Source organism: Peromyscus maniculatus, chromosome 22 (assembly GCF_049852395.1).
Source record: "Peromyscus maniculatus bairdii isolate BWxNUB_F1_BW_parent chromosome 22, HU_Pman_BW_mat_3.1, whole genome shotgun sequence".
Taxonomy (NCBI): Eukaryota; Metazoa; Chordata; class Mammalia; order Rodentia; family Cricetidae; genus Peromyscus; species Peromyscus maniculatus.
In genome coordinates, this window is record NC_134873.1 from 31,385,443 (window position 1) to 31,407,301 (window position 21,859).

The window sequence follows — 21,859 nt, forward strand, 5'->3', positions numbered from 1 at the left end:
TGTGTTCTGAGCTGCAGTTCTGATTGAATTCAATGTCTTCTCTGTTCCTGATGCCATCAGTCCATCTGTGTTGGTGGTCTACACCAGGCCTAGGTTTGCTGCTGAGCAGATAAATCCATGAAGGAGTCAGGGTTTTTGTTGTTGTTAAACAAAAAGATTTGCTGAGAAGGCCAGACGATTCCTTAGAAGTTGAAGTTCTCATGCAAAAAGATTTGTAATTTAATCCCAGCACTGGGGAGGCAGAATTGGGTGGATCTCTCAGTTCAAGGCCAGCCTGGTCTATATAGCAAGTTTCAGGTTAGCCAGGGCTATATAGAGAAACTCTGTCTTAATATAACAACAACAAAACTTCTGACTGACTTTTAAAAATGCAGTTTATTATTTTTACTTGTAGTATTAAGTTTTCACCCATGCTTTGTTTTGTGGTTTTTTTTTTGTTTGTTTGTTTGTTTTTTTTTTTTTAATTCAGCCTCCAGTGACAGCTGGTTCTGTCAGGGTCTATTCTGTCTCTATACACTGGGATAGGTGGCCTGCCCAGGGCCTCTGGCCTTACTGGGATAGGTGGCCTGCCCAGGGCGTCCAGCTTCACTGGGATAGGTGGCTATCCAGGGGCCTCTGGCCTCACTGGGATAAGTGGCCTGTCCAGGGCCCTGCTGCCCCACTGGGATAGTGGCCTGCCCAGGGCCTGCAGCTAGGCAGACTTGGAAGCTGGACTCCATCTGTACTTACAGAACTGACTTTGCCTTGTCTCTGTGAGAGGTTTCTGAGAGGAGAACATGGAGAGGTAAAACTTCCAAGCTGGCAAGATGGTTTTGTTCTGCGCTGGCCTAAAATACTTTTAATTAAAAAAAAAAAAAATGTAACTTCATAATACATGATTACATACTAAAAAAATTATCTGCTCTTCAGCTGCTTGATTTCTTGTTCATAACTCTGTTATTTATTACGTATCCTTTATACTCTGGACACGGTTGAACATTTTGTTCTTTAATTTAATCCTCACAATAACCCATTGAGGTAGGTCAAAATTCACTTCAGTGAGTAAGAAAATGAGGCTTTGTTTGTCCTCCAGGTCTTGAGATTGCCACAGTGATGACCTGTGTTCTTAAGAATGTGGCATTGCCTTGGAGGAAATAGAAGGGCCTTTCTTCCCATGGTGGAATAGTATTTCAGAGGGAGGGCCTCTCCTGTCTGCCATCTAGCAGGTGGTGTCACCCTGGGTAGCGGGGGCTCTGGTGACTGTGAGCCAAGCCCTGACTCACCCGTACCTCGATGCATTCCATGGAGATGACAGCCTGTGTGTTTCTCCACGGCATTTGGGTGGGCTACAGACTTAGAAGGCTTGTGGGTTCCTCTTCCCTGGCCTAGACGCTCCCTAACACTCCTGTCCTGGGTTTGCTTTCCTCTCTTAGGGAGAACAATGTTTGTGACATCAATGCCGTGCATGGCTTGTTCGCCACGGGGACGATAGAGGTTAGTGCGTGTTCGCTTCATTTTTGTCAGTGTGTTTCCGTTTGTTTGCAGGTCCGTTTAGTGTGTGTGTGTGTGTGTGTGTGTGTGTGTGTGTGTGTGTGTGTGTGAACATGCGCACACTTGCTACAGTGCTGTGTGGAGATAAGAAGGCAACTTACTGGAGTTGATTTCCTTCTTCCATATGAGCCCTGGGGTTGAACTCAGGTTGTCGGTCTTGCAGCAAGTTCCTTACCCGCTGAGCCGTTTTGACGGCCTGCAGCTCTGTCTTCATTTTCTGGGAGCCGGAGAGATGGCTCAGCAGTTCCAGGTGAGTCTTGCTCTGGTGGAGGACTCAAATGTGTTTCCACCTCCCGGGTAGGGCAGCCCGCACTGCCTGTGCCTCACACTCTGGGAAGCTGACGCCATCTGCTGGCCTCCTTGGGCATGTGCACCTACAGGCTCACACCTCTACACAGACATGCATATGTCGTAATGAGAAATAGAGGCCTGCCTGGCATGGAGGTCCCTAGCACTGCCTATGTCAGTGAGCCAATCAAGTAATTAAGCCAATTAATTAATCAGGCCTCAGCATTTAATTTCTGAAAAATTTACACCTTTAGAAATGTTGGAAACAGCTGGATGGGGTGGCGCACGCCTTTAATCCCAGCACTCAGGAGGCAGAGGCAGGCGGATTTTTCTGAGTTCGAGGCCAGCCTGGTCAGTCACCCAGGGCTACACAGAGAAACCTTGTCTTGAAAAATAAAAATTAAAAAAATAAATAAATAAATGAGAAAATAAATGTCGAAAACAGTTCAGTGATTGCATTCTATAAACCCCTCCCTTTTTTTAAAATAAAAATGTTGATTTATTTAAAAAATATTTTCTGAGCCATTTGAAAGTAAGTCATGGATATTATGGCATTTCATGCCTGAATGTTTAAAGTATAATTCTTAAAAATAAGGGATTCAAGGGCCTGGAGAAATGGGTCAGAGGTTAAGAGCACTGGCTGCTCTTCCAGGGGACCCAGGTTCAACTCCCAGCACCTACATGGTGGTTTACAACTGTCTGTAACTCCAGTTCCAGGGATTCCAGCACCCTCACATACATGTAGGCAAAGCACCAATGCACAAAAAATAAAAAGAAATTATTTTTAAAAAATGACCCAAGCTGAGAATGGTAGATCATACTCCTAGCATTTGCTGGACATTGTTGGAGAGTCAAAAGAGGAAGACGAGCCTTGGCTACACAGTGAGTACCCCAGGCTAATCTTGACCATGTAAGTTCTCATCTCAAAAAGCCAAAAAAAGTAAAAAGTAATACAGATTAAAGCAAATACCTGTCCCGTAGTCTTAGCTACTCAGGAGGCTGACATAGGAAGGAAGGAAGATCACTTGAGCCCAGGAAGTGGAGGCTAGCCTGGGCAACAGAGGGAGGTCCTTATTCACACAACTAACAGACATAAAATCAGTACTTTTAGTATTATTAAGAAGTTTAACATTGATTTAGGTAAAATACAAATGTCTTTATTGCTCCTTCTTTCCGTAAATGCCAATCCAAGGTTTATGTGTATAGATGGAACTTTTTCATTACTCGTTTCCTTAATTATGAAAGGAAATCACCTTGCGGTGAAGCATGACAGTGCCAGGATTATAGGTTCAAAGCTAAGCTGTGATTCTTCATGAAATTAGTGGTAATAAATCTTAGTTTTGGTACATGTTTGAAAATTTTCTAGTAGCAGCTTTTACTTAAGATTGGGTTTTCTTTTGTTCAGGGCCGAGTGGAATGCTGGGATCCAAGAGTGAGAAAGAGAGTTGGCGTGTTGGACTGTGCGTTAAATAGTGTCACAGCAGACTCAGAGTAAGTAGCAATCGGTTGCCTTCGGATAGGTCAGCGTGACAGTGTGTCGTGAACTGCTAGCAGATGGAAGTCCTTCTGCCTCACACCTGAGACCGGTGTCTGCGATGGTTGTAACAGTTCTTTCCTGTGAAGCTGGGGGCAGGCCAGGGAGATGGCCTCCCTCCAGGACTACCCAGAGCGCACGGCACGCTGCTTCAGCTGCTGTGGGATTGTCTGGTCTGCTGTTAGAACTGGTATTTCAGTTCTGCAGGATCACTGATCGGGTGGGACCATTACTTCAGTTAGCCGGTGAGTTAGCGGGCTGAAAAGTGTGCTTGGAATGCTCTGTGGAGGGGGGCAAGTGATGACGGGTTTTTTTCTTCTTGGTCGATTTCCTGCACTTGAAACATTTAGAAAGTGGTACATACTCGAGAGAGAAACCCTGTACCACAAGTAGTGGATTGAATTAAGAGGCAAGCATCTTTGTGTGTGTGTCCCCAAACTCACCGGTGTGGGCTGCCTTCACCGGCTGGCACCCCTGCCCAGGTGTTTGCTGTGGGATATGAAGGCAGGTCCCCCTCTGGCAGATCCTTGCCCTGGGCTTACTTGTTGAATCAGTTCAGAAATGCCTTCCTCTGGACTCCTGTATTCACCGTCCCCCGCCCTCCCCGCCCCCCATCCTCAGCCTCTGCAGAGAGAATTGACATCCTCTGTTGACGTGCAGGTTCAGTCCTCAGTGGGAGAGCGCCTGGAGTGTGTGGGGCGGGGGCTGCAGGTTCAGTCCTCAGCACCACAGTAACAAGCAGTCCAGTGGAAAACAGAAGAGCAGAAACAGAGAGATATGTCCTTCTACATAGACAAATCTTACTCTGTGTGTTAAGAAATACATTGATTTGTGTGTCTGGTTTAAACTATTACATTCAGAGTGACAATAGAAGCAGTTGTTAAGTGGTCATCAGCGTCATTAATCATGACACGGTGTAGAGAACATTAAGCAATTTTAAGCCAGGAAGTTCACTCCCACATAGAATAAACTAATGCAGAAATGCTTAATAAGGTTTGTTGTTGAAGATTAGGCACGTGTGTGTGTGTGTGTGTGTGTGTGTGTGTGTGTGTGTGTGTGTGTGTGTGTGTACACGTACACTAGTGCAGGTTCCTGAAGAGCCAGAGGAGAGCACTGCACCCTCGAGAGCTTGAGCTGTAGGCGGTTGTGAGCCGCCCAGTGGGTGCTGGGACCAGATTCTAGTCCTCTGCAGAGCGGTTTGCGCTTTTTCCCCCCCAGAGCCAGATCTTCAGTGCCCAAGTCAGAAAAATGAGTGTCTGCAGAAAGTAAGAAAATCAGATATGTTACAGGTTCTGAAGGAAGTAGAGAGGTTCGTTTTCTCTCCCCGCTAGGCATTGGTTTGTCTTTGAATTACAGTTGAGATGTGTGCTCTGTTCACTCTGTCGTGAACATCACATTCTGGGCTTGTCTTCCTCCCTCCCTCCCTCCTGTCTTTCTGTTTTGTTTTTTGTGAGACATAGTCTTACTCTAGCCCTGCCTGGCCTAGAACCCTGTAGACCAGGCTGGCCTCAAATGCTGGGATCCAAGGTGTGCGCCCGATATCCTGAGTCAGTCTCTGGGACCCACGTGGGTGGAGGAGGACTGACTCCAGAGAGTTGTCCTGTGACCTCCAGGTACACTCCTGTGTGTATTCACACAACTTTCTTTTTAAAGCAAACAGATCTGTAGCAGTCACATACTATATCTTAAGGCTATATAGAAATTCAAATAGAAATGTAGTGACTATAGGAGATGTGATACCAGACCATCTGAGGAAAAGTCATCTAACTTTGGTCTATAGAAATAGGAGAGTACTTTTTTCTTTTGGTTTCTCAAGACAGGGTTTCCCTGTGTATCCCTGGCTGTGCTGGAACTCACTCTGTAGACCAGGCTGGCCTCGAACTGGGAGATTCGCCTGTCTATGCCCCTGCAGTCCTGGGATTAAAGGCATGGGCCACCACATCTGGCTGAAATATGGAAATATCTTTTAAAAATAAAATTGACTCCCAGGGCAGCCAGCACTGTTGGACAGAGAAGCCTTGTCTCCGGGGGAAAATTGACTCACATTTTGTACTGAATTCTTTTGTCCTTTAGAGGTAAGGCATTTCCAGCTGTCATAGTTGAGTATATTTGCTAAAAGCAGTCATTTTGACAATAATTATATTTAGCTTGACCAAAGATGCTAAGCCATTTCTGAAACAGAAAGGATAGCAATAGCTCACCTGCCATACAGTAGAATTTAGCCAACCAGAGCCCCCAAGAACATCGTGAAGGCTTACAGCTGAGTAATTATTTCCCAAACATCTGGAATTCGAATTTCTAGGTTATAGCATACATGTGTGTCCAGGGGCTTGGATACATGCTCGGTTGTCCTACAGAAATTGTCCTACAGAAACCTAGTATAAATGTAAGCGTCTACCGACCTATCGAGGGGACACTGTCTCCCAGGACACAGCTTACCCTCCTCCCTAGCAGGTCTCATCATTCTTCTCTTCTTTTTCTTTTCAGTTTTATTACATTTACTTACTTGTTTTTCATGCGTGGGGCACACCCATGCTGCTTCATGGATGTGGAGGTCAGAAGTCGTCTCTCCCTCCACCGGTGGGTCCAGTGCCAGGCTTGGAAGCAGGTGCGCGCCCCATGTTGGCCCCACTGAGCCTTCTCTCTAGCCCGTTTGTTCTGTGAGCCAGGTTCTCACTCGTGCGTGCTGTCTGTATTCCTGGGCTTAAGGGGGTCCCCTGAGTCAGTTTCTGGTACACAGTATACACACACCACCACACCCAGTTTATTGTTTAGAAAGAGCAGAGGATGGCAGGTAAATAAAGCTACCTAACTGCTTAGCAGATCATGATTTGGGTTGTTTGGGTTGTTGTTTGATTGGTTTTCGAGACGGGTTCTCTGCCCTGACTGTCCTAGAACTCACTCTGTAGACCTGGCTGGCCTCGGACTCCCAGAGATCCGCCTACCTCTGCCTCCTGAGTACTGGGATTAAAGGTGTTCCACATCATGCCTGGCTATTTATTTTCTCTTTTTATATTAAAACATGTTTGTTTTTTGAGATAAGCTCCCTTGTAGCTTCAGGCTGGCCTCGAGCTCACTGGGTAGCTGAAAATGGCCTTGAACTCCTAATGCTCTTCCTCCCTGGTGCTAGAGCAGTTTATGTTTGCCAGAGACTTGGTGAGTCCTCTATATACAGGAAGTGATGTTTTCGTTAGGTACTTTACTTTGATGTGCTCTGTAGAAGAAAAACTCCGTCAGTGGCATGCTCGGTGTTCAGCTTTTGAGAACTGTTTCAGAAGCATGTTCGTGGAGGGAAGGGTATGTGAATATACCTTTCCATGGGAAAGAAAAACCTACAGTTGCCACAGTGTTTTATTACATTTTTGTGACCTTTCTATAAACAGGACAATAGCCTTTTGTGGGTATAGTCATGGGAACACACCCAGAGGTATATCAAAATGTTCAAAATAGTTGGCTGATTAAGTTTCAAATGATCTTATTGTATTCTATCATTTTTACAAAGATTTATTTGTTTTTAATTATATGTGTGTGTGTGTACCTGCACGTGAAGGACAGAAGAGGGTACTGGGTCTCTGAAACTGGCACCACTATCTGGGTCCTCCAGAAGAGCAGCTGGTGTTCTTAACCACTGAGCCATCTCTCCAGCCCCGTATTTTATCTTTTATGTTTAGCTTTATGTTTTCCCTGCAGCCCTGCGGCCTGTCGTTTCTGTTAATAAACTGCAGAAGGTGAAGTCGCTATCACTGGACAGAGGGGGAGGCTGCTCTTCTTTTCCATGAGTGATTGACATCTGTCTTGTCTGCCTGAGGAAGTCTGCAGACTTACCAAAAAACCAGGAGGAACTAATGTGGCAGTTACATAATTTGGTTAGGAAATTAATGTGCATAAGTCAGTGACTTTGGTATTGATTAGCAATACCCCAGTAGGAGGAGGCAGTAGACCAAAGTTCTCATAACACGAACTCCACAATTACTGAAGGATTCATTTACCTGAAGAAAGTGATAAAAGTTGCATTATAAAATAAACCTTGGTGAAGTAGGAAAATACTTCCGTATGAAAAATTATTCTAAAGTTCATTTGGAAGAGGAGTGATGGAATTTTTGTAGACCAGAGGCCTCCTTTCCAGCTGCTGCTCAGAGCAGCTCCGGGCTGGGTCTTTAGGTGGCAGGAGAGGCTTGCTGATGCTCTGGGTATCAGCCTGGCCTGGAGTCCTGGCCAGCAACACGTGGTCCTAAGGACTGAAAGCAGAGCCGTTGTCCTCTTGTTTGGTGAGGTGTGAGCTCACTGTGTGGCCATGGCTCAGCCTCCTGAGTGCTGGGGTTGCAGGACACAGCCAGCCCCTGTCCACTGCTGACCCAAAGTCTGGTTGTCTACCTCCATCTTTAGTGCTGGAGCATGAGGACTGTGGCCCTGCCCCTTGTTCTACCTGCAGTGCGTTAGAGGTCCTAAGGGCCTTCATTCTGGTATTCATCTTTTATTTCAGATGGATGGAATTGACCTATTTCATTTTGAAACATTTTTTTTTTTTTCCTGGAGCTGAGGACCGAACCCAGGTCCTTGCACTTGCTAGGCAAGCGTTCTACCACTGAGCTAAATCCCCAACCTGGAAACAGTTTTAATTATGGATGTCTGTGTGTATATGCCCGTGAGTGCAGGTGCCTGCAGAGGTCCAAGGTGTCAGGTCCCCTGGAGCTAGAGTTACAGGTGGCTGTGAGCCACCTGACGTGGGAGCCGGGACTTGAACTTGTGTCCTCTGCAAGAGCAGTACATGTTCTTAACCACTAAGCTCTCTCTCCTGCCTCGGCGAAGTTGATTTTACATCGGATGTAAACACACCCATGTCCCAAGATAAATTGTTTCCCTGAGTGAAGATGGGGCTGGGGAGATGGCTCATTCAGTGAGATGCTTGCTAGCTGTACAAGGCATGACTTAGTTCAGATCCCAGCATCCCTGTCAGCCAGCCACAGCAGCACTCACACGTGATCCCAGAGCCGGAGACGTAGAGATGGGAAGATCCTGGAGGTTCCTGACTGGCAAGCTCCAGAATTACTGAGTATCCTACTTCAAAAGTACAGTGGATTGCACTAGAGGAAGATAACTGAGGTTGAGCTCTGGCTCACATGCATGAACATGCGCGCGCGTGCGCGCGCACGCGCGCGCGGGCACACACACACACACACACACACACACACACACACACACACGTTTCTGAAAACAGGCTTTCATTGTCTGAACAGAAAGGAAGGTAGAGGTGGGTTAGGGTTACATTTGTATGTGAAATGTCTTTTCTATTGTGCAGGTTTGGGTGCAGTTAGACTGTAAACGGAGAGCTGGGAATAGGATTTTCCTTGTCAGATTTGAAGTGAAGACAAATGATGAGCCTGTTATTTAGTAAAAGGAGGTTTGGTCCACAGTCACAGAGAACAACATTTGTCTTTCAGGATAAACAGCTTGCCCACCATCTCTGCACTGAAGTTTAATGGCGCCTTGACCATGGCAGTTGGCACATCCACAGGGCAGGTAAATACGTCCGAAGTGGAAACTTCACATGTAAGCCAGTATTTTGGATATGTATTGGGAGGCACATACTTGGGACAGGGAGTGAGGCTGTTCTCTTTTGGCCAGATGGAAAGAGTGTTCCAGAATGCTAGATCCTTCTAGCACCTGGGGAGATTTGTCTAGGTCCTTTGGAATTGGAGTTGAAGTGGGATAGTCCTCAAACGTGTGTGTATGTGATTTTTTCCAAGATGTTTCTCTGTGTAACAGCCCTGACTGTCCTGGAACTCACTTTGTAGCCCAGGCTGGCCTCAAACTCACAGATCCAACGGCCTCTGCTTCCCCAGTGCTGATGTTAAAGGCGTGCACCACCACACCAACTCAAGGTGTTTTTTCCCCACGCAGTACTTCATCCTAGTGTCCACAGAACTTGCCTTGTCTTCCCAGTCTGGATGTATGTCTTTCCTTCCTTCTTCCACACTCTTGTAAGTTGTCCGACCCCAGAGAGCGGAGATAACCTGCAGTAGATTTACTGCATCTCATGGGGCCTGGAGGGGACCCGTCACCTAAGATGGGAAAACCCAGCTTTCTGCGCTCCCCTGCCTCTAACGATGGAAATCTGTCTTGGACCTGCCAGGCCCTTTCCTGCTGAGGCATGCACTGGCCACCTTCTCTGTCATGTCATCTGTCACCTGCTGTGTCCTGGGCCATCCTACAGATCCTCTGATTAGCAAGTGAAACACCACCCCTACAAACCTCTGTTCCTTCCCTGTGTAGATGAGTAATGGTCAAATCAGTATACCTAAAAGCTGCTCCTGGGCTTGACGTCCTACAACTGTATTCTAAGGGCTGACTTTCCTGTTAGCACTCTGTTAGCTGAGCCCCTTCCCCAGTTCCCGGCGTTCCTACTTTTCAGTGTGCTGTTTTGAAAGTGGCTTGTCTGACTAGGACGAACTATTCTCTTCTAGGTATTGCTCTATGATCTCCGCTCCGACAAGCCATTGCTAGTCAAGGATCACCAGTACGGGCTGCCCATTAAGTCGGTTCATTTCCAGGACTCGTTAGATCTGGTCTTGTCTGCAGACTCCAGAATTGTCAAAATGTGGAACAAGAACTCCGTACGTACTTTGTGCTGAGATTGCTCCCCGTTTTCCTTGCCTCTTCCTGGTGCTTCTGTTCATTCCGTTGTGGTTTGGAGGCTTGTGTGGGTCCCTGAGAAGGGGGTGCTGAGTGGCCGTCTGGGAAGGAGCCTGTCTGCAGGGAAGGAGCGTCCCACTTGACTGGCCCTGGCTGGCGGCATTCTTCTCATTTGGCTAAGTGCACTGTGCTGTCCCATGCGTGAGGAAGCCAGGACAACTGAGGACTGAACCCAGGGCGTCAGGTGTGGCGGCGAGGGTCTCTGCCCCCAGCTGTCTTTCCAGACCCTGGCTTGCATGTTAGAAGTACGTTAGAGGAGAAAAATCGACGTGAAAGGCAATCTGCCCCTGAAGAGCCAGCCTCTTGTCTTCCTGTGGTCTGTGAGGGTGCGTGTGTGCTGTAGCGCCCTGGGGATCAGAGGGTAGCTTGGGTGTTAGTCCTTCCACTATGGGTTCCTCATGGAATCATGCAGGTCCTCAGGGAGGCCCAGCAAACGCTTTGACCTGCCCAGCCATCTTGCCAACTCCATCCCGAGAGCTAGAGGCTCACTCGCCACCCCGGCAGAGTCTCAGGGCTGTTGATCATCTTTCCACGATAGTGTCGCTGTGTGGCCCAGGGTCATACCTCCACCAAGCAGGTTTAGAGATGGTACCTGTACAGTAATTTCATATGTCTGTCTGTCTGTCTGTCTTTGGTGGCAGTACTAGGATTGAGCCCAGGCCTTGCATGTGCTTGGCAAGCACTGTACCACTGAGTTACATCCTCAGTGTTCTTTTTATTTTTTATTTCAAGAGAAAGTTTTGGTGAGTGAATAGTGTTTTCCTAAGAATATTTGGATGCCGGGCGGTGGTGGTGCACTCCTTTTAATCCCAGCACTTGGGGGGCAGGGGCAGGAGGAACTCTGTGAGTTCAAGGCCAGCCTGGTCTACAGAGCGAGTTCTAGGAGAGCCAGGGCTATACAGAGAAACCCTGTCCCCCCCAAAAAAAAAAATAATTTTGTTTTTTTTCTCCTCAACTCCAAGTGTTAAAAGTAACACAATTCTGTATTGCTGATTTTAATCTACCTTTTTTTCCCTCATTTATTTAAAAGTGGTTTTTTTGTTTTGTTTTGTTTTGTTTTTGTTTTTTTAAGGCAGGGTATTATATAGCTCAGGATATCATCAAAGGGTAACCTTTAACTCCTGGCCTGTCTTGTCTGCTGGGCCTCCAGAGCACATGATTGTAGGTGTGTTCCACCAGGCTTAGTCTCATATTTTTCATTTTAAAACTCAAGTATTAGCTGGGTTGGATGGCTCATGCCTGCCCTCTCAGTACTTAGGAGGTGAGGTAGGAAAATCGAGTTCAAGGCCAGCCTGGGCTAGAGTGAGACTCTGTCTCAGAACCATTTGAGAGGACTGAGAGTAACTCCATCACATCAATAAAACAAATATGTCGAAGTTTTATTCGTGTGTGTGTGTGTGTGTGTGTGTGTGTGTGTGTGTGTGTGTGTGTGTGTTCCTGCCGAATTGCTCAGGTGCCTTCCATGGAAAGGAATTGCAGGCATTTGCCAGCTCCCTAGGGTGCTGGGAGCCAAGCTCAAGTCCTTTGGAAGGGCAGTGAGTGCTCTTAACTGCTGAACCACCTCTCCAACCCCGTAGACTCTAAAAATTCTGTTTTCAATATATACACTAATTCTGCAGTCCAAAAAGTGTCCATTTAAAAACAAAAGACTGTCCTGAGGTGGCAGGAGGCCCAGGATTAAAAATTCTAGGTCATCCTCAGAAACCGGAGGGGCCTAGTCCGCACTCGCTACCTAGGGCAGGTGCTGGGTTCTCTGGCTACGAGCGACTCCCCACAGTCCAGCCACCATCACTCTGGCTACAGCAACTCCCCACAGTCCAGCCACCATCACTCTGGCTTTTCCAGCCAGTACTTGGGGGTTTTTAATTTTGCATTTTAGAGCTAGAGAGATGGCTCAGTAGTTAAGAGCACTGGCTGCTCTTCCAGAGGACCCAGGTTCAATTCCCAGCACCCACATGGCAGCTCACAGCTCTCTGTAACTCCAGTCCCAGAGGGTCAGATGCCCTCTGCTGGACTCCCCAGGCACTGCATGCACATGGTGCATAGTCATACATTGAATAAAAATAAGTTCTCAAGATCTTACTTTCAAGCTTTGCATTTGTATCTCCACAAGTGGTGACCTTATTTTCTTTATTCTTCTGGCTGTCTTGGTGTTCGTTGCCCTCCTTGAGATGTGTTCTTTCCATGGACTGTTTAGCTTACGAGAAGAGGACCAGCTTACAGCATTTCTGAATTCTTGGAAACATTACCCTGATGCTTGCAGGGGCCTTGACCATGCTTCCTGCTTTGTAGACTTTGGGTTTGGAGGGTTTGAGGACTCTTGGGGGATTTGGCATATCTTAGACGAATAATTTTTCTGGCAATTTTAACTGATGGAAAAACTCTATTTAACTGGGTAGGGTGTGCTTGCCTATAACTTCAGCACTTAAGAGGCTGACTGAGGCAGGAGGACCAAGAGTTCAAGGCCAGCTTAGACTATGCAGCTTTAGACTCTGGATCACATAATAATCATAATAATCAAATGAAAAAGTCTTGCTGATTGTTTTAATTGTATAAGTGCATACATTTTATTTATTTAGAGATAGTCTCACTCTGTAGATAAGGCTTCCCTGGAACTCACAGTGTAGCTCAGGCCAGCCTCGAACTCACCCTCCTACCTCTACTCTCTGAATGCTGGGATTATAGTGGTGTGCCACCACAGCTGCCTCTTATTTCTGAAATCTCCCAAGATACTCTAAAGAAGGTGTTCCCTTGCCCTGGCTTCTGTCCTCCATAAGCTGGCGACCCATTCAGTTTGGCTGTGTCCTTCCAGGCCCCTTATTCCTGCATTCCTGTGCTCCAGGGTCGTGACCTGTTGTTCTGTGTGCTCCGTGTCTGTCGCTCAGGCCATCAGCTTTGTTCTCTCTTCTTTTCCTTGCCCGCTCCTTCCCACTTGAGTGGGAGATAGCCGGGCGAGTTTCACTGCTCTGATGAACAAAACTTGGCCACTGTTCTTCCTGAACCTCGAAGTAACCATCCTGCCTGGGCTCCGGCCCCACCCTCTTCTGGCAGTACCACATCCTGGTGTCAGTCTTCTGGTCCTGACTTAGGGCTGCCGGAGCTGGCCGAGCTTGTCAGCGCCCCGCTTGAGGACACACACCGTGACTACAGCCATCAATTCCATCTTGGCACTTCTTGTTTCTTAAGACTGAACGCTTCCTCTTGACTAACAGATTACCCAGCTCTGTGTGACCTGCCTTCCTTGTTTATCTTTCTCTGGTCTCCTCCACCCCTGCCTCCTCCGGGCCTTTGTTCTTCTCCTCATTTGCAGCAGTACAGTGGACTGCTCCCACTTTGAAAGTCGAAGGTCTCAGCCCTCACGGGGTAGTGACTGGTGGTTTGTGTTCACGGGTTCTGTCTGGGACTTCGCTGCCTTTGGGTTAGGTGATGCTGCTGCAGAGCTCACCTTCACCTGTCATCCTCTCCTGTGTGACAGCGTCTCCAAGACTTGGAGTCTTCTGTTTTGTTTTCAACAGGGCAACTTTCTGCTGCAGTTTTATTTCTAAAAGGAGGATATTTGATAGGTTAATAAGACAAATAAGATTTTAAAGTATAAATTCTTTCAATTAGGTTATTTCTTTTACGTAGCACTAGGTGGATTGGGTCTCCATTTTTATTTTCTTTATGTGCCATTGCTAAAAAGCTGTCTTTGATGATCTTAGTAACTCACTTTTGCTTACTGTTTTAGGGGAAAATATTTACTTCACTGGAGCCAGAACATGACCTTAATGACGTCTGCCTCTATCCCAACTCAGGTAGGCACTCACGTCCTGTGGTGTAGTTTTAAACTGCATTTGCTTCATGAGATAACATTGGCTCGGCCAGGGCAGTTCTTGAGTTTTTCACTTACTTGGAAGAAGAGAGAGCAGGAAGTGGTGTGGATGATTCAGAAAGGGTCACCCTTCGTGACTCAGTGCTCAGCCCGCCTAGCTATTCGTAGAAACTGCTAACAAACTGCAGGGGGTGGGAGGTGAAGCCTATTTTTGTGTTTTCCTTTATGTGATTAGTAATAGCATGTGGAAATTGAGGTCAGGGATTTGGAGGAGGCTGGAGTCACCTGGTGACACAGATGGTTATAAAGGTTTGGGATCTACAAACCTTTCATCATCATCATGTTCTGTTCAGCAAATTATATGATAGGTTTCAGATTTCAGCACCACGTTCAGGGCAGATCCCGAACGGGGCCTGTGAGAATGAGAGTCCTCTCCGTCTCGAGCTGCGTCCCCTAAGGATTAGAGGCACACACAGTTGTGCTGACAGGACGTACAGCGAAGCCTGAAATGTCACCGTGCACGTGGAGACAGTACTGTGCCGGTGTGTTACCAGGAGTCAGGAGGCAGAACCGCAGGGCGGGGGACGGGGGCAGAGGAGGCTTTCGGGGCTTCCGTGGAGGGCAGTCATTGAGTGGGGCTAGAGTGGCTTTGTGGTGAGGAGATCACTGAAAGACAGCGTCAGAAGGATAACAAGGAGGGTTGTGGGAGGGCTGAAGTGAATGGACAGGTGGCTGCAGGTGCTGGCAGCCCAGGAGTGACCTGAGTGTCACCAGAGGGTCCATGCAGATGAAGGTGGGCTGGCTTGGAACTGGCGTGCCTAGGAAGTAGTGTTCTGAGTGAGGCAGCAAGCACACATGAGTTTCTGACATCTAAGTATTAAGCAGTGCCAGGAGAGGCGTAGTGGCTGTTTGCCGCGGCTGGCACCCGGAGCCCCCTGGTGCACCGTAGTGTGACACATGCAGCTGGCCCTGCACTGACCACGGGCGGCACCCGGACCCCCCTGGTGCACCGTGGCATGTGGTCTCCAGGTAAGCAGGTGTGTGAGAATGTTCTCAGACAGGTAAACACACATTGATGACTGAAGAAGGGGAAGTGGTATGATCACCACAGGGCACATGTGAGGTTGTAGCTAGCAGTAGCCATTCCGTCGAGAGCAACGGGGAGAAGAGAGAATGGAGAAACGTCACAGGACTGGTACAGTGGTGAAGCACCAGGCATTTCTGACCTGCGGTAGAACCTGAGACGGTCTGTGCTTGCAGCTGGGCCTGGAGGACAGAGCGGACTCACTGGTGTCCAGTCTGAGTGCAGCGGTGTCGGTCTGTCACTCACGGACTCCAACCTGAGCAGTCGGGGCTCACAGTTGTTCTTTTTGGCTGGCTTTGGGCTTTATTTTTGTTTGTTTGTTTGTTTGTGTACTGTTGGGGTACTGAGAAAGAGTCTCCCTGTGTGTTGCAGCAGCTTCCCTGAAGCTCACCATGTGGCCCAGCCTGGCCTCAAACCCACATTCTCCTGCTTCAGCCTTCTGGGAACTGGGTTGTAGGCCAGTGACATCACTCCGGTTCTCTTTCTTTCTTGCTCCATGAGCAGTCCTAACAGTTGGGTAGTCGGCCAGGGTTAGGACCTGGCTGCTATGTGGATGGCCTTGGTTGGAATCTTCTGAAATGGATTCTGGTCACATGCTGCTAGGGAGGGGAGGTGACACTGAGGAGCTTGTCACTTGCATGCCACCTGTAAGAGCTGCAGGGTCTTCTGCAGAGTGGAGGGCTCGCAGGGGAGGGTGCTGAGGTCCTAAGTGAGGTACTGAATGACCTGATGTGGATTCTGGGCCACAGAGGAAGCTCAGAGACGAGGGAAGAGAGGGGAGGAGGAAGGTGGCGGGTGAGGGAGGAACAGTCTGAAAGGGTGGCAGAGGGTGGTCGGGGACCTTCATTCCAGAGGATACGGCCCCACGGACCGTGTGTGCGTGTCCCCATCTTGTTCATTTGGTAAGGCCGGCCAGTCTTGTGGTAGACCGTCTGTCTGTCTGTCTGTCTGTCTCTCAGATGTATGTGGTTGCCCTCTTGGTGTCATTTAATTTGTTTTCTGTCCCGTCCTGGGCCTAAAGTAGCAGTGAAGGGTTGATTGAGCTTAGCAGTCAAGTCCCCCAACTTGATGGAACTTAGTGAGGTCCGCTACCTAGCGTGATGAAGTGTCTTTAGGTTAAAGATCATGGACAAGCTGGGTATGGTGGCGCACACCTTTAATCCCAGCACTTGGGAGGCAGAGGCAGGCGGATCTCTGAGTTTGAGGCCAGCCTGGTCTACAGACCTAGTTCTAGGACAGCCTTGGCTACAGAGAAATCCTGTCTTTTGAAAGAAAAATAATAATAATCACGGACCAACGTTAAGCCAGACTGCATGCTCTGCACGTCAGATCTCACCCAGCAGGATCCTGCTGGAGGATAAGTTTGGTTTGGTGTGTTTGGGAATCTCCATGTGTGGTTTGGACGAGGAATGGCTTTTTCTGTCAGATGACTTAAAAGAGGCGGATAGGTGCACACTAGCCAGGCCAGTAATTGTTTCACGGGACCGTGGTGTAGTCAGGTGCTGGCCCCGGCCCGTTGGCGTGGGCTCCTTGCTATGCTCGGAGACTCTGTTCTGCGCTTGCGTTACATACTTACTCTTCCCCTCTGCTCTGTGCTGTGGTCTTAATCTCTAGGTGCTTAATCGGAGTTTAGAAAAGCTAAAACCCCCTTTTTATATGTTCCCATACTCATTTTTGGAGCAATTAGAGCCTAATCATGACACTTGTTTAGTAATGTTTTTCTGTTTGTAAGGCAGCTCAGAATATTGAGACATGATTTTTCCTTACTGGCTCATGTCCTGCTCTTTATCTGTCTGCTCGGGCAGCCCCTGGCACAGCTCCCATGCATCGAGCAGCCATGCTGCACAGGTCAGGGCACTGGCGGGCAGCACAGCTCTGGGACCCGGTGTGCACGCTTCGATGATGCAGGAACCACGTGAGAAGATGATGCGGGATCGGAGGTTCAGAGCCATTGGTAGAAAGGGAAGAAGGTGGGCTTTGGATGTGAGAAGACCTGCTTCAGGCTTAGTTATGCCCATGATGCCCCTCAGCTTTCTCACCTGCCACACAGAGCTGCAGGAGAGCACCTGGACTGTGGGAAATGCCAAGTCGCTCTCCCTCTCCCTCAGCATTCTCCAATAGCGCATGGCATGGCCAACAGCCACTGCGGTGTTTGCACACGGAGCCTTCCACGGTGAACTTATACTTCCCGTGTCAGTGAGAAGCTCATCAGGCAGATGCATCCTGCCGTCCCTCTTCCCAGAATGTCTGCCCTGACCCATTCAGTGTGACTAAAGCTGTGTGTTTCAGTGCCGTGCTCTTCAAGCATGGCCAGACAGCTTGCTTGCCAGCCTGCCAACCTGCCATTCTGTGCTTTTAACCTGCTGGCCCCTTGCAGGTTGACACTTCTGTACAGTACAGAAAAGATGGATTACTAGCAAAACGATCACACGTGGGAAAACGCTGTCCTGTGGTTTTCCTTTGTCCTTTTTGGACACTGCCGTGTTAAGCCGCCTAGGGGCTCTTAGGTTCCTTTTATTTTCTGTGCTCTGATCTCCAGCCTGGGAGCAGGTTACAGGTGGCCCAGAGAATGCACCCTGAGTAGCACTGCTTCTGGACTTGTGTCTTGAGCCTTGGTGAGCCTTTTCCTGAGTATGTGTGTGTGTGTGCGCGTGCGCGCGCGCTTGCACTGTTCTGTCAGATCTCTGTTCCCACTCCCATTGGAGGAGATGTCTTTGACTCCAGATGCTTATGTCTTTTCTCCCTCTGAACAGTGTGGTTTCTCTTGGGAGCGATGAGCAGCAGCATTTTGAGAAATTGAGTAGAAACACTGTCCCTAATTCTAGTCACCTCCCAAGAGTCGGGACTGCTCATTAGAAAAGGTGGCCGCATTAACCCGTGGTCCCGTTCTGCTCTTGGAGACAGTGCCGCTGTTTAGTTTGACATTACGTTAGAAACAGAAAGCAGGCTGAGGAAGGCGGCTCGGTCGCTACAGGGAGATGGCGGGGGTGTCCTGCATCTGTTGGTGAGATTTAGACTATTTAATAGACCATTTGATAATGTAAGAAGCCTTTTTATTTTATCTGTTTTGTGTAAGTTTTCGTGTTCCACATTATATGGGCTAGTGATGTTTATTGTAAAGGGCACCATGCTCACTGAGATCACATGGAAGCTTATCAAGGATCATGCATTATCTTGTAGAGGAGCTCATGACTACACATGAACTCAGTGTTGGCTGAGTTCATGTGTAGTCAGTCATGAGGATTGGCTGTAGTGCATCTTGCCGTCTTGGAGGTGCTGCAGAAAACTTGGGGGTACTTGCTGGCAACTGAACCATCTAATACCTGACACGAAGTAGCTAAATGTCTACAAGTGATGGATTTCTGGGTTGCTGGGGTTCTAGGGAATCCTTTGTTGAATGACAGAGCTCCCCTCCTGCCTGGTTTTGCTTTCTTGCAAGGGGGATGCCGTGGAGACTAAATTAACTCCCTAGTGGTTCATTCTTTTAAAATCCCCTAAGATGATCGTGGCACTCTGACATGTGGGTCTTAAGAAGATGTTTTCTGTGTACGTGCTCTGCTTAAATGTGTGTCTGTGCACCACATGCACGCTTGGTGCCGAGAGTGGGCAGAAGAGGATGTCGGGTCCTCTGGAACTGGAGTTAGAGACTTGTGAGCCGTCATGTGGGTGCTGGGAACTGACCCTGGCTGTCCGTCTGCAAGAGCAACAGGTGCTTTTAACCACTGAGCGTCTCTCCCCCTTGACGTGTGGGTCTCTTGGGGATAGCTCTATATAATGCTCCCTTAGGCATTTGATCTGCGATCAACGGTAAAGTTCAATGCAAACATTCTGATGCTGGCATCTTTGCTCCCTGGAGTCCTGACTGCAGGAAGGGACCTTTCTCTCTATTTATTCTTCTCATATTGTGCATCTAATGCATGAAGCTGGAAATGTTCCAGATCTGTGTAGAGCTGACTGCCTCTCTGGAGCCTGCTCATGGCCTGAGCTCCTCAAGAAATTCATACATAGGGGTTCACATATGGGGAGTCAGCTGTCCTACGACTGAGATCCCTTGCCCAGAAAGACAGCTTGCAGGTACTGGCAACTCAAGCCTTTCAAAACGTTAAACAAATAGAAAAGGGTACTTCTTGTCATGGCGTTAACTTTTTCATTGTGTTTGTTTTTAGGGATGCTTCTTACGGCCAACGAGGCCCCCAAGATGGGCATCTACTACATTCCGGTAAGAGCCAGCAGGAGCAGGCACAGGGTCTGTGTGTGACTGGTCATGGGACAGCCTTTGGGCTCTGGGTGGCTGGGCCGCACTGCAGACTCACTGTAGACTCAGCGTGCTCTGCGGCTGAGTAAATGTCTCAGCATGCTGCTGTGGGATTGTTTCGTGCCGTCTTAGCACAGGCTTGAGAAAACCAGTCTTCTCAGGCGTGTGGTGTTGTTTGCTCTGCTGTGGAGTGGTTCAGGATCTAGAACTCGGGGCTGTTGACTCAGAGTCCAGCACTCCTCTGGTTACCTCACGGCAGCCTGTTTCTGTTAGAAGTAAGGTGCACTTGAGAGAGGTCGTCTCAGATCACAATCTGTTATTATACTGTCACCCCTCAAGAATTGTTCTTCTGCACCAGGAGCCCCCACACTTTACCGTTTAGACTACAGAAGGAGAGAACAGAAAGATGTTCTCTTAGGAAGGCTGCCTTCGTGTAGAGCTGGCATTAGCCATTCTGAGGTCTCGGGGGAGAGGTGGGTGACGGGTCTTACAGATGGGAGGACTTGAGAGCCGTGGACTCTGACTGCTGTGGGCCACCAGCCGTGGGAAGTCTCCTCGGAGTAGCTCAGCTGCGTGTGGGTTGCTTTTTCCCGCTCCGCCCGCTGCTGAGTTGTGTTGTCTTGGGAATCTGATGCCGGCTCTCCACTCCGAGGTGTTTGTCCTGAGGCTGTTCAGACAGGAAGCTGCTGCTTGTCCTGAACTGTCCCTGCCCCTCCCCCAGCCGCACGGCCTCCGCTTGTGCCCCGGTCCCGTCTTCCCTGGTTCCCGCTGGTTAATAGGTATCCGCTGGCTGCCTCAGCCGTGTGCCAGGCACGGTGCCGGGTGCCAGCAGCGTCACCGTGCAGTCTGTCACCACTGCTCCATCCGGGGTTAAGACAGGCGGGTTGGGGTCTGGCCGTGAGCTCTAGGAGGAAGACTCTTGGAGAGTGCCTGGGAGGAGAGGCTCCTCCCCCACTGGGGGCTAGGTGCCTGTGGGAAACTGAGTAAAGTGCCCAGAGTGACTTCAGGGAGAGCCTGGAGGTTGGTTCTGTAGACTAGCTGGAGGGGTGGGTGAGCCACAGGTGGAAAGGAGCGGCAGGAAACTGCCTGCCTGTGGGGAGAGCGCTCAGCGAGACTCCTGGGGCAGGGCAAGTGCCAGCCTGGGAGGGGTCAGAAGTGTGGGCGAGGGGCACCGGGAGCCTGGCCAAGGGAGAGCCAAGGCTGCCCTTCGGAAAGGTGGTTTTGGCTTATTTTTTTGTTGTTGTTCCAAGTGATGGGGACTTGGGGTGCAAGAGCGAGAGGTGCTGATGCAGCCACCAGTGAGACGCGGCCTCTCGACTCCGGCCTCTCACAGGCCCCGAGTCTCAGCCTGGTAGCGGACATTGGACAGGCGGCTGTGGGATGGATCCAGAGCTCGGGTGCCTGCACACACACGCAGGACCGGTGTGCACAGAGGTCTCGCTAGGCCGAGCTGCAGGCTGTCCTTTGCTCTCCTTCCTGACCCCGTCTGCCCCCCACTCTTGCCCCAAGTCCTGTCCCTCAGCGCTGGCTCTGTCCTTGGCACCTGCTCCCTCCACTGCTCCTTCCAAGAGCGAGCTCCGGGCTGAAAGCTTGCCATTTGCCGAAAGATTGATATCAAACTTGAGGAGCTGCATTTGGCCCAGGGCTCGGGTGAGGCCTAGAGAACCAGAGAAGTGTGTGTTTAGGCCATGGCTGGTGCCAAGTGTAGGAGGTCTGACCTGTGATTTGTAGGAACATCTTATAAATCGGGGCGGCCTCCCCCACGGCCCTGCAGGCTACGCTGCAGCAAGGCAGCCTGGTTTCCCCCGGCGTGTTCGTTTTTGCCCTCGCAGCTGATCCCATCTTTCCTGAACACTTGGACTCCAGAGACCGACACAGTCCTGACTTCAGCTCCCCGCACCCTTGTCCGTGCCGATCCTTGGAGACCGCGTGGGTCCCCTCGTCTCCATCCCGCTCTCCGGCCCTTGCCTCTCTCTCAGGAGTTCTGTTGTGTTTGTTATCGCACTTGCTTTAGCGGCTGATTTATCAGTGGTTCCAGAAACAAGGACAAGACAGCTGTCCAGGCTCGGTTCTCTGCAGTGTGGCTCCATCTCAGGCTAATTCTGCGGAGTGAACACCTTTGGCAACTGTAGACGCCTGAGGGAATCCAAGTGCTCTGTGACACACCTCAGAGTCCAGCCATGAGGTTGGCACTGCACTGGGGTGTCCCTGACTTGCTCTGCATACAGCAAGCCCCTGTACTTGCTGGCGTTGCAGTCGCTGGGTTCCACAGCCAGGAGACCCAGGGTCCCGAGTTGCCTGCATGTTCCATATGGATGGGCATGCACATCTTACCTGCCCGGCCCGGGCTCTCCTCCCTCCCTCTAAAGGGTAGGACACGTGACTCAGAGCCTGCCTTTTTGTCTGCGTTCACTTCTGGCGGCTCATCGCCCGGTGCTTTATGACCAGCCACCAGATTCCTCTCCAGCTGGCCGTCTCCTCACCTGACAGGTGTATCCCTGTCTCCTCAGTGCTCTCACTCTTAACTGTACACCACGTGTCCGTGTGCCGCCTCGGCAGCAGCCCTCGGGCTGCGCATGGCTCCTGCAGGCTTGCCTGGGGTCACCATCTCGGCTCTTAACCCGCTTCTCGTTTTACTTTTGTCCCACGTTCAGTCTTGCCCCC

The 21,859-nt window shown here is 49.5% G+C and overlaps 1 protein-coding gene across 2 annotated transcripts in view; it reads left to right on the forward strand.

Annotated features, from left to right (window-relative positions):
• The window catches only part of Nol10 (nucleolar protein 10), an 84,739-nt gene that overhangs the window by 11,185 nt on the left and 51,695 nt on the right, over nucleotides 1-21,859 (forward strand). For both annotated transcript variants that reach the window (XM_006976609.4, XM_042266842.2), the window contains 6 exons: nucleotides 1,413-1,473; nucleotides 3,224-3,309; nucleotides 8,794-8,872; nucleotides 9,817-9,966; nucleotides 13,773-13,839; nucleotides 19,107-19,159. In XM_006976609.4, coding sequence (XP_006976671.1) covers nucleotides 1,413-1,473; nucleotides 3,224-3,309; nucleotides 8,794-8,872; nucleotides 9,817-9,966; nucleotides 13,773-13,839; nucleotides 19,107-19,159 — 496 coding nt within the window. The remainder of the gene's footprint in view (nucleotides 1-1,412; nucleotides 1,474-3,223; nucleotides 3,310-8,793; nucleotides 8,873-9,816; nucleotides 9,967-13,772; nucleotides 13,840-19,106; nucleotides 19,160-21,859) is intronic.